General features: G+C 39.3%; 2 protein-coding genes across 2 annotated transcripts in view; one reads left to right on the top strand and one right to left on the bottom strand.

The window, feature by feature from the left end:
• Positions 1-890: 890 nt before the first annotated feature.
• Positions 891-12,757, bottom strand: part of LOC124223730 (hemolymph lipopolysaccharide-binding protein-like) — a 187,612-nt gene continuing 175,745 nt past the window's right edge. The window contains exons 1-3 of the mRNA XM_069137574.1: positions 2,118-4,884; positions 1,942-2,011; positions 891-1,870 (exon numbers count right to left, since the gene is read on the bottom strand). Of these exons, the coding sequence (XP_068993675.1) occupies positions 1,489-1,870; positions 1,942-2,011; positions 2,118-2,229 (564 nt within the window). The 5' untranslated portion in view covers positions 2,230-4,884 and the 3' untranslated portion in view covers positions 891-1,488. Of the gene's footprint in view, positions 1,871-1,941; positions 2,012-2,117 lie in introns of the transcript that reaches the window.
• On the top strand, positions 6,597-11,771 carry LOC124223378 (DNA damage-regulated autophagy modulator protein 2-like). The gene is made up of 7 exons (XM_046635258.2): positions 6,597-7,444; positions 8,679-9,278; positions 9,986-10,107; positions 10,230-10,456; positions 10,541-10,679; positions 10,928-11,085; positions 11,157-11,771. Exons 2-7 carry the CDS (start codon positions 9,208-9,210, stop codon positions 11,229-11,231), a joined length of 792 nt encoding a protein of 263 aa, XP_046491214.1. The 5' UTR covers positions 6,597-7,444; positions 8,679-9,207; the 3' UTR covers positions 11,232-11,771.

Raw genomic sequence — 12,757 nt, 5'->3', positions numbered from 1 at the left:
CAAAAATCTACCAACGCTTCAACGTGCCGTCGAAAATATCGAGGATCCACTGTACAGATACTTTGAGAGGAAAGGTTATAGCGGAGCTAAATCAATGCAAGATGTCATTCACGATCTTGTAGACGTTGTACTGATTTGCCAGGTACGCGGGGTAACATTGAATAATATAGATATTTACGCAATACACTATTGCGAATAATTTTCGTATTTCAGCAATGGATAATACAGAGTCAAAGAAATTTCACCAGCGATTGGAATGTTACAGGGTGAAAAGAAGCAGACAAATTATCACCGAACAATGCTATCCGAGTAAGTAAAAGGAATTTTACCGGGCGAATGGGGACGCTACATCGTTCCTAGAGGCTGCACAGTCATTCAATGGATTACAGATTTTAATCACAGAGTCAAAATAAAATGATGAAATAGGAAAGGATTTTTTTACAGCTCGCAACTATTCCGATGAAGATTTCTTAAGTGGACTGAAACTAATCATAATCCGGGAAGTTTGTAACATCTGTCAATTTCTCTTCCAGCAATTCCTGAATTGTACGAGAAATTTCCTAAAGAGAACGGCACGAGAACTTCTCGCAGAAAAATGTTATTGTCATTTTGGGTAATTATTTTTGCAGACCTTCCCAGTCTGGCTCGGTGGTCTACTAAACCCAGAAGCGTACATCACTGCGACACGCCAGTGCATGGCACAGGCAAACAGTTGGTCGCTGGAAGAGCTTCAGCTCGATGTGACAATCGGTGTTAATGTTAATGTTAATACTTTAACTCGTGAAAATCAGAGGAGAGGAAGGGACGTTACTCGCTCATAGATGCTATAAATTGCAACGAAAGCACGTACCTCGAAATTCGATTTTTATTTATTTATATGCTTGTATGGGTTTCCAGCTTACTCCAGGCTCAACGCTTTTAGTTTTATGTACTAATTGTTATCCGACCGCACATGAATATATATAATTATGAAGAGGCATTGTATTGATATTGTAGAAGAAAGTTTTTCTACGTATCGCTGATTGTAACTAATGTGATAAATAAACTCTTCATCTTTTCGTTAGTTCTTATGAATTTTTTTCTGATTATGACAATTTTCCGAAAAATGTCGAGGCGTCATCTTTGAAGAGTGAATTTTTATTTTATGTTATACGATACTTTTTATTTTTTTTATTTTTTTGCATTCCTCGTAGTACAGGCGCTAGTTTTGATTAAGTAGACATTATCATCCGGTGGTATAATTACAATCAGCGCGGCCGGTGCAGCTGTTATAAGAATTTTAGAGGGATTGTTTGGAGACGTCACAATAGTGCATGCTATCTATTTATTGCGCATAATTCATTACTATACATGAATAACGATTGATTGTAAATCCGGTATGATTGGTTCAAAATTTACTTCATATTGTATTTAACCATTTCACTTGTAATTACAGACCAAGGGTGACGATCGGATTGGTGTAACATATTGTGTACTGTTATAAGCGAATCAATGGATCGGGTGCTCGCACACGAAAGGACGTGATTCATCGCATCTGTGGTCGTGGAGCTCGCCACTCAAGTGCAAAGATCCACAACTTTCAGAGCCATCCTTATTGGGTTGTCCTTTCGCCCATTCGTCGAACCCAGCCCTGGCCAGAGTTTGCCCGTGGATAGTGACGTGACGGCCCGCCGCGTAAAGATCGTGGAATCCCAGCATGACACAAACCGGATGTGGGTTTACTGCCTTGAGCACCGTCACCACTGCAGCCCTCTCGGCCAAAGAATTGATGATGGCTAGGTGCCCGCCTTCCTTTTCGCAGGTGATTCGAGCTTGGTTCCACAAAAGATTTTCCGAGTGCAGCTTGTAGCCACCGATGCCCGGAAAGTACCTGCATCACATGACACCAAATTTCATCAAAGTTCAAACTCTCTTTGACCAACCATCGACGGTGATACTTACGTGTAGTCGTTTCTTCTGGCAACCGGTGGATTTCGAAGAAGGCAGTTCGGATCTGCGTTTCCAGTTGCTCCTGGAACCGAGACGTCGGAAGGCCGTTATCACAGACATAATGGAAATACGCGCTTTCCGTGTCGCATGCAAGAATCACACTGTGAACTTGTTTGGGAAATACTCACCGGTTGCTGTACGAGTGGGCACGACGACGAAGGAATCGAAGCATGCTTGTTGCCCCAAAGTATATGATACGAGGCACAGCAGCGTTTGAATCGCGATTATTCTGATCGCCATAGCTGACGTGTAAATGTACTATTTCCGTTGCAGGCTCAACGACTTGATCAATCCTCGCGAATGGAGAAAAAACTGCCGAGTTTCTGCAGCCGCGACTTAGGAACGACTGTTCGCTTGATGCGATTTCCAGCATCCCTACACACCCTGTTCGATTTCATACCAACTTGCTTTGAGTAACCCAAAGGTTATCCTTTTATTCTGACCAGCGATAAATCTCATTGTCGAAGTTTCTCAGACATTTGTTTTTCCAGATAAAAACCTGGTTAAGGAAAAAATCTGTTGTTTCGAAGGGAATTACCAAGCACTCTGATTAAATTTGCAATCAATTCTTGTATGTTTCCTTAAATTGGCTGGCGAAACACAAAAACCTATTTTGAATTTATCACATTTTTCGAGTTAATGTATTATATTTATAAATTTAATGCACATTTACTGTACGGCATTTGGAATTTACTAAACGTACTACCGAATTTACGTGAGACATTTACAAAGAGATACGAATGGTCTGTTGGAATGAAAAATGTATTGTGACGAAAGGATTTAATATCCATAATTTCAAATAACCCATAACTATGATTCGGAAATTACTTGATAGTATGTTAAATGTACTGTACTTATGAAAGTTTTCAACAGTGCTCGGAAATTGTGGGATTTTCTTGTGGATCTACGTAACATGTGTAGGTGAAAACTTCATGCGAAATCCTTGACAGTATATCAGATTTCAGCAAAGCCCAGAGAACTACTACGTAAATTTCGAAATTAGTGATAAAATTTCAATTTGTGACAATCACACCGTGAATTTGCAGACAGGTTCCGGAAATTTACTGAATTTCGTTACTGAATGCGTTTGCAAATCGATTAAACATTGTATTAGTATTATTAGTAATCGCATTTACTAATGTTCATAACAATGTTGGACAACATTGTAATAATCTGTCTCATACGAGTCAATCAATTACAGAATGGAACAAAATCTCGAAAAAAATCCAAAAATACTACTCTAAGAAATAGAACTGCTAGATAAGACTCAGAATCTCATCCTACGAATCGCATTATCGAAGGATGAAATGTATTCTACAGAAAATCTCTTTGAGGACACAGACTGCTAGAAACTCGACAAACCTACATAAGGCTGCGGCAATGAAAATACATGAATAAATTTAACGGACGAAGCATACAAGATCGAACACACGCATAACACAAGGCTAAAGATCGATAAAGGTGTACCAAACTTTAAAACACAAACGCAGCAGGAAAGCATCAAGCTGACTACATGGGCAGAAAAGTCTAAGAAGAACAAGCTGATGAGGTAAGAAAACAGTCGATACTGAAGTTTGGAAATACGTGAAATAATAGATGTTGGACCGTGGAAGAAAATACTTCGACATTATTACGAACCTAGAATAAAACTGATCGGAACTAGAAGTCAAAACGGAGGATGGACAACACGAAACGATAATGCGCGAATCGACTGCTGAGTACTGCATGGCCTACGGATAAGTTTCCAAACTTATGTGAAGAGAACAAAGTACTATACATGTGAGAGTATATTACGGCTTTGGATTTGAGTGTATTTATTCGTGAATAAATACGTAAAAACTAAGACGGGTAAGAATGTTCAAGAAAAATAAATTTATTGTCTCCATACATTGCTCAGACATGTATTAGAATGTAATCATGAACACAAGGGGATCAATAATAAACTAACTTGAATCACACGAGCCGCCTTGAATTTTTGACGAAAATTTCATCGTCTTTGGGAAATGCTGCGAAACATTCTTTCATGCACTATTGCGACGTTATTTTGCGAGAAAAATCGATTGGGCACAGTCCCAATCGTCTGCCATCAAGGCGCGAACAGTTACAGCCAATAAATGAGAACCTATGTTTTCGACATTTTTCAGCAGTCGCTCCTTCCTCCGTGATTTCTCTCCTGTCGATCCTACGCTTTTTTCGCGGCGTTTTCTGAGTTCATGGGGGTCCAATTGGTGAGGAACGGGTTATACAATTCGAATCTGAGACCAACAGTTTTTGGTCGAAATTCGGCAAAAAAGTAAGGCCTTTCCATTTTTGCGAAAATTTTCGCGATTCTGAAAAGTGCTGGAATAAATTCTTTTGTGCACTAATCCAACGTAATTTTGCGAGAGAATTAGATTGCTCGCAGTCTTAACACGCTGCGAGCGACCGATCAAGGTTCATCGCTGAAAAACGTCAAAATTTTCTGACTATTTTCCGAGCTGTTAGTTCTTCGCATTTGTAGATGTCTCACTCATATGTTCGACGGTATAATCAGTCCTTTAATCGTCATTGAATTCGATCAATGGAGGGAAAATTGATAGGACGAAACGACGCAAAAAAGCAAGGATCGTCCGTCGAACAATAAAACAAAACTGATGGCCATAGTACATGAAAGTTGTGAACGGTTTTCAAGAAGGTGGGGAAGACAAAATACAAATTCATAGCTGAAAGTTTCAGTCATTCGTTGTGCCTTAATCCTACTCAAGTGATCAGGTTTTAGTATGGAATAATTATACAAGCTGACAAATTCAATTATAGTGAAAGACAAAGAGGAATTTCAAAATATAATTCTACACTGCGAAAGAAATTCATTTATCATATGATGAAGTAAAATAGCAAAAATACTGTATCGGATAGTTATATCCTTATTCATAAGATATAGCCTTTGTTTCGGCTTGCGTACAGGTGCGGCACATACCTGCAGGATACGATATATGATATTGTGTCGTCTGATTGTCTCTACTGTATGTAACCTGGATAAAAATAAATAAAAAATCAACGTTTACCTCATTTTCTTTGCATTGTTTTAACTGTTAGTCGTCGTTATTCTTGATCTGTCTTTCACTTCCCTGAGGTTTCAATTCGTCAAGGTGGTACAAATTGATACTTTGATGTAAAGTTATTCGCTCACAAAATCGTGAGAAAGTAAGGCTAACCCCCTTGAAGTTTTTGTAAATGGATCAAAACTCTAACGACTCTCAATCATACTGGAATTGATTTTCCGAGGCACTATGTCAGCATAATTAAACGATCAAAAGTTTGCAGCATTCAACGGTGAAACCCTCTTAAATTTAATCCTGTGTTACTTCTTCACAATCTTTCTTAATGTCCTTACTACATTCCTGAAATTGAAGTTAGTCAGAAATCGCTTCTTGAAATTCATTTCCCCACAAAATGTGTCAGTTCTAAAGGTATATTTTCAACTGCAACGTCAACTCTCATCAATATTAACGATAAATTTCGAGAATTTCAACAGTCTGGTAACAATCTGCTCTGTTATTTTCCGATAGAAGTCGATTTCTTCAGGTTTCAGGTCACGTTGTCCAAGCACACACAATATCACAGCTAAAATGCCAATCAAACCTTCCCTTATTTCTAAATGCTAGTCACACGACTTTTTATTGTTAAATGTGATTTTTGCAATCTTTGCACGTCAAAGCCTGGGTTCAAGTTCGTGTCAAGCAATCACACGAACAGACCAAGACTATCGTTTCTCATCGGAAACTTGAACTTTTGTGATAGTCTCAACTTAAGTTAAAGTTGATTTAAAAAGTGGTCAACGAGTACAGGAAGTACAGTCATTTGGAAACAGCACAAATATGGAACGATGTAATACCTTCGACGTTCTAGAGATAATTTACGGCACAATTATAATGAATTTGTGTCTACCTAATTATTTTTTTTTACTTTTTTTTTACATAACAATATGATATTCTGTCGTTTCATAAAATACAATACATTTTCATTCGCATGATAAGTATCTTATTCTCACACGAGACAACGATACTCAGGTCTGAATTACATCAACTAATCAAGTTAGGATTTATCGTAGATTGAATTGGAAGAATGAGACATTCTGCGAATATGAAAAGTTGTACAATAGTGTGATAATAAACTCGCCTGTTAAAGTTAATGTTCCTTAAGTATTTTTTTAGCCCGAGTTACTTTACCTCCCAAACCCGCGTCTTTCGGGAATTTTCTTTCCCTTGATCCACATTATTCTGACTCTCGAGCTGATAAGAGTCACTTACGTAAAGTTCTGGTTCATTCCTTTTTTCCTTCTAATTATTTTGAGCTCCTTCTTTTTAACATGTCGTTTTCATGTGACCAACTGTATGCGATAAGAGCATAACGTATCCGTTATCTATTCTCGTTTCTTAAATACGAATTACCCACGTTTCTAACAATTTTTATCAAGTATATGTATTACTGCGAACACGAGGTTGTATATAACTTATGAAACATGTAAAGATTCTTCTTATCACTCACAAGATTCACGCGTCATTTTCCCCTAATCCGCAATATAATAATTTCGACAACTGGTCCTACAGAAATATTCTAGCGTTAGTCAGAATTTTCGAGTATTTTTCAACGCCGCGCAATCCTCAGTCATAAAAATCGTTACCTGTGATTAATTGGAAACTGCATCAACGGATCGATACTTGAAATCAATTCGGGACCTTTTTAAGTGATTGATTCAACATAAACAGTCAAACGACGTTAACATTATACGATGCGTAAACTTTATCAACGCAAAAATTTTTTGCTACGTATGTGGAACAAGATTCGAAACCGAATCGGGACTTCTGTTCAAAGGGTCATCGAAATGCCGCGAAACCTGTACGTCTTATCGTGAACAAGTCGTGTGGTTGAGAACAAAATTTTTGACCTTTGAACTCGAATAAAAGAGACTGGTTTCGCAAATCTTTTCGAATAAAATCACTTGTTCTTCGAGGTCCGTTGCGAAAAAATGGAAAATGTTTTCGCCAAAATTACACACAGCGTTGGAAGAAAGAAGTTTGGACTTTACTTGATGTAGAAACAGTGACACTGAATCGGAAAAAACGATCAGAGTCTTGGGTCATTTGGTTCTGGAGACGACACGATAAATAATGTAGATACGTGTCAATGTACGCATGTGGTCAATCTTCCGAAACAACAAACTAATTAAACTGCCAGTTTCTCAATACCGCTGCTGCCTTCGACAGCGCTGCAAAACCGCATTTAACTGTTTCGTAAAATTTACTAGCTGATCGGTAATCAATGTGTACCATAAATTGAAAACTGCAGCGCGATTAAACCATAAGTGAATGCGTAAGAAATAATTCGAGACCCAAGTGGCAACTTTGAAAATGTGAATATTGGATCAACACCAAGTTAACGAGGATTGTTTTTTATTTTTTTTCTTCGTCTACGCGTAAGTATCATTTTGATATGGGTTTGCGCAAGACAAGAAGAAATGCAAACGTTCTTAGTGCCATAACCGCTGGTAACCTCTTAGATATGATCCTCGTTACTATCTTGCATTCGGACGCAAACAGGAAAACTTACTAACCAGGAAAATGTGTACGACGTACGAGTTTATTTATCAGAAATAGACTTGCGAATTCTTCATTCTCATTCCTTTCCTAACAATACGAAAATCCCAATAATTCATACTACGTAATTCGATGATGGCTGCGATTTCACGACTGAAACAGAAATAACACGAAGTCAGGTCCGCGATAAGTGAAACTAATTATGGATGTGATTTGTCTTACGTTAAAAATATGATTCCTGGTAAAAGTTATAATAACCATAGAGTATGCGTGTCCATAGTAATTACCATCCGGTAAATTCATTCCATAATAACATTAAACGAAGAATGCATTTATATCTAAACGTCCGGACATAAAATCGTGACAAAGAAAGCCGCAAGCACGCGTCGCAAGTTGGGGCGAAGGCATTTATGTTCCGCTGTTCATGCATGAATTAGCTTGCAATTAATTCCGTCGTTTCCTTGAATAATCTTTTTCTCCACAGCTAATTGCGCGTCACTTTTAGTACACTTTTACCATCACCAAACGATTAATTGTTTCATACTATTGGTAAGCTTAAATTATTTGCTATGAAAAAAATTTAGAGCATATACATATTTGAAAATGACTAGAAATCGATCTTTCCCAACGCCAATTTCATTTTTACGCGTCACTATATTGTTATTATTCCGAAAGTTGGAATAACTCCAACAAGAAATTTTGCGCTTGAATCAATTCGACGATTTCAACTGGAATCATTCAAGCAGCCCATAAATCGTTTATCGTTAGCTTCTGCACGCGTTGCGTAATACGTTGTTAATTTAAGGGATGCTAATAAGCTCTGGATAAGCTCAACGACGCATTTGATTGTACCTGGGCAGGTGCTTTAATTAATTCATAATTGTTTTGGTACGTAATCGGTGGTATTCGAACCTGATCGTTCTGCGACTCCACCGAGTTAAGCGTGCGGTCAGTAGAACGAGAGCTATCTGCGCAAGCCAGACGGGCTAACCGAGACTCGTGTCTTTATAATTTACAACAGCCGCTGCGTAATGAACTGGGAAGACTAATTAATTGCTCAGTTATTAGTCCGCTTGTTGCGATGGATAAAGGACGCGATTTCTCTGCCTACAGGAAAATGTACCGTGGCTGTGGCAACTTGCCGTGATAAAGAGGAAAAGAAACCGAAACCTCGGAAGAGGTAAAGCAAATCGAAAAAAATCTGCCAATTCTCATCATAAGTCTGGAGAAGAAAGTAAAACCATAAGCGTCGAACTTCGTAGTTACTTCATTTTTTGCGGAAAAGAAAAGTTTCACCTTCCGATTCCACTAAGATGTTCGAGAAGCAGTTGCTGCACCGATTCTAAACAGTGGCTTTGTGAAATAGTTGGATTAATTGATCGATTTATCGCTGCAATAACGGAATTGCCGGGACTGAAAAGACGATAATATTGGTATTATTATAACCAAAGAATTGGATAGAATTTTTGTCGACGTCCGAATCGAGGAAGCTCGTGCATTCCTGGCCCATTCACCTTATCGCTGTGCGACGTAGTCGAGGGCATATATTATTCGACTTTGGACAAGATATTTCGTTATCCGCAAACTGACTCGCCGGAATTAATTTTCCTACCGACAAAAGTTTTCAACAGCTTCTCCAAAAATGCCGTACGAATCCTTGCATGTGCTGCCTTTGAGTCTCTTCATCCTGATCCCGGTCACGTTCATGATCACGTAAGTATCCACCGAGACTTTAAATGTAACTGATTCTCTCGTTTTTATAAGATTTACTCGAAATATATTGAAAAAAAAAAAAAAAAATGAATGTTTCTCGTCTCAAGAATAATTCAGTCCAGTTAAAATGCGTGAAGAAATTCTGCAGAATATTAAATTCAGCTCGTATGTCAACCAGCCAGCGATAAGTAATCGGACGCTTTCCTTTTGTTTCGAACTCTTGCTGTACCATATTCATGGCGTCATCGCCTCGCAATTCTAATGCAATTATTAATTTTTAAACATTTGTGTCACCTCGATTGATTATCGCCGGCGAACAATAGCGTGGAATTTCATATGACTGGGTGTTCGGTTGAACAATAGATGTTATGGTCAGCTGAAAGGTAAACTGCGTACATGCTATCGAGTATGATCTTGAATCCACGATCCATTTGGAAGACGTAAAGCAGGCGTTGTTGCACGATCGTTGCAAGATCGGTTGAATGGGATTTGACGGATGAAAAATCTGTTATAATAATGGAATAACGAAAAACGATCCATGCAATTTCAAATAGATTTTCAAGACACCGCGTATAACTATCAAACACATGGCGATATCGGTCCGATAGTGAATTGACGATATAGGAGCATCGCGTTCATGTTCTTCACCTTGCCTTGTATTTCGCACTTTCACAATCAATGACACATTAAACGGTGTTGTATTTCAGTTATACTATATCAGTACAATGGGGTCACGTGGTGCCCGGTTTCCCTTACATATCAGAAACCGGTACATTGTCACCCGAGTCCTGCATATTCGCGCAGCTCCTGAACATAGCGGCGTTCCTGCGTAAGTTATAACCGAAGGATGTCCACCCGGCACCCCTCATTTTTTTTATGGACTTGAAGCCGACGATCGGCAAGTAATAACAAGTAGGATAACACCGAACGAATTAACGGTTTGAATTGCAGTTGCCTGCTTCGTCTACATCAGGCATCGACAGGTAGAACAGTGGCGAATTGAACGGGGCGACAACTCCGTGAATCGCTCGACGGTTCTGCTGACGGCATGGAGTGGTTTTCTGTCGTGCTTGGGCCTCGACATCCTGGCGAACTTCCAGGAGGCCCGAGTTGTTGCGGCCCACATGACCGGCGCGATGACATGCTTCACGGCTGGGACCCTTTACTTCGTTCTCCAGGTGAGAGTGAAACTGCATAGATTTGATTGCTTCTTACAATATGGATGTCCAAGGATTCTAGACTCCGCCGATTCCACATTTCAGACTTACTTGAGCCAGAAGATGGTCAACGCATTGAATGGTCAGACCATTGTCTGGGTTCGCGGTGCACTCTCGGCTCTCACAGTAATTCTCACAATCGTAGTCGTCATTCCTGGCTATATATCGACGCTGGAGTTCAAAGGTGAGCGAGTTCTACCCTGAGCGCATTTGGCGAATACAGATTGATTCCAACAATCCCCCTTATCCAGTGAATGTGGAAGCAGGAGTATCTTTACTTTGGCCCGAGAGTGTGCGTTAAAAGTTTTTTTTTTTAATCGGCTTGTCCTAATCCCAACCTTTCTCAACCTCTTCTTGCGGGCATTCCATCACTGTGTGTGATTGTGGTGTTTTCTGATGGTTGATCGATAACGAGCTGATCAATTCTCCTAGGATCCGACTACAAGAAGTGGCAGCCTGAGAATGGCGGGTGGGAATGGCACGTGACCAGCGTGGCTGCCGAATGGATGCTGGCCATCGTATTCTGCGCATTTTTGGTCACCTTCGTTCCAGAGTTTCGGTTGATAAATTTTGAGGCACCTGAAGTCACTGTAAGTGAACGTCACCCGGAGCTCATTGAGTTTACGGTAACGAGTCATCGAAAGATTGTTATTAATTGCAGGTGACTTACCTGGACAATGAAAGACGAAACTCGAAACTGTCCGAGACGCAGGAAACTACGATACAAGAAGTATAAAATATGACAAGTGTAGCTTCCGAAATTTTGTCAACCACCGTAAATTCACCCTCTTAGCAAGGACGGGAACTCTGACCATGACTCTCACATATTCGGAACATCTGCTACAGGTTTCGCTAAAGTGTGGCGAAACTTTTGGTAATCACTGATCTAAGGGTCGAAGATAAGTCACTGAATCGTTGTCGTCTTTTGCGAATAGTCCATGCTGACGCGAGATGGACTCTATAGTACTTAATGATCGATATTCTCAAAGTCACTACGATAAGCAAGTGAAAGACTTGGTCATTCGTCAATGTGATGTTGGTCAATTGACCGAGCCAGTGATCGTGAAAGGTAGAATAAATACCGAATGATTTTTATCTATACACGAAACGAAATTCTTACTTAAGACGAACTGGATTCGTTATATACTGCAAGAATTAGTGAATTATAGTTATTTATACACTAGCACTGCACTGTAACCAATGTCAATATGAAACATTGCAGCAACTATCAAGTATTGTTCAATAAAACATTGCAAGCTGTAATCCCGAAGCGGAATATCCCTGGTGATCAAACGGTTCCTACTCAGCTTGTTGTTTCGATTCTAAAACACGGTTCAATTGCGGTTCGGTAAATGGTGCGGCTGAAAATACCGAGATGACGAATTCTTGCTACAATTTATTGCTACACCTGATTATAGTTTTAATTACTTCGTAAATATTAACATAATAATGATTAGTACCGATTCATCACTGCATTCATTACTCGATTCCGATACTCGTACGTCATTCTGGATAGATTTCAATTCGCAAACGCGGAAGCTGTTGTTTGAATAACAAGTTCGATTAATCGAGTATAATCGATTAATTATTGTTCAAACCCGATTAATCGACCGACTCGATTATTTTTTTATCACAATCTTGGCCTTTGGCCTTTGACCTTTTCTAAGAATAGGCTTCGGTTAATACGTAGGTATGTTCCGGACACATCTTGACTAATCTATGATCAACACCGGTACTGATAGGTCCACACAAATGACACTAAAATTAAGGTTATCGACGGATAGCTAAAGGTGCATCGATTTGCTCCTCCCATTCCGGAAACTATAGTTCAGGAGATATAGGGACATGAGCGTTATTTTCTTGGGGCAAGCCGATGTTTTTGGTGCGGGTAGTGAAAACGGTGGGCATCCATAATAATTAAAGAAAAAAAAATGCATTTTGCAACCAAGGGATTTCTTTTTATACGCCCTTAGCTGCGCAATTAAACTGACGGCTTATTCGACTGTTTTTGTAACATTTAATATGGATCTGAACGGAGCGTGAGAAAAGCGTTAATTTGAAAAAAGTTTTTTGTGATTCGTTAGAAAATAATGGAGTCGATGGCCTGATGTTCGGCAATTTAGCGAGTTCACTGGCGTTCAATACAACGGCTCGACTTCAGTCGCACTTTTCTTGGAAACTGTTTCCGATAAGTGAGTTATTTTTTTTTTTTATCTTCTAATTTGATACTATGCAACGAGGCGAATCGAATTCCGTGACCCA

This window comes from Neodiprion pinetum, chromosome 7, assembly GCF_021155775.2.
Source record: "Neodiprion pinetum isolate iyNeoPine1 chromosome 7, iyNeoPine1.2, whole genome shotgun sequence".
In the NCBI taxonomy this organism is placed as follows: domain Eukaryota; kingdom Metazoa; phylum Arthropoda; class Insecta; order Hymenoptera; family Diprionidae; genus Neodiprion; species Neodiprion pinetum.
The sequence above is the reverse complement of the archived record's forward strand: the minus strand, read 5'-3'. Positions and strand labels throughout refer to the sequence as shown.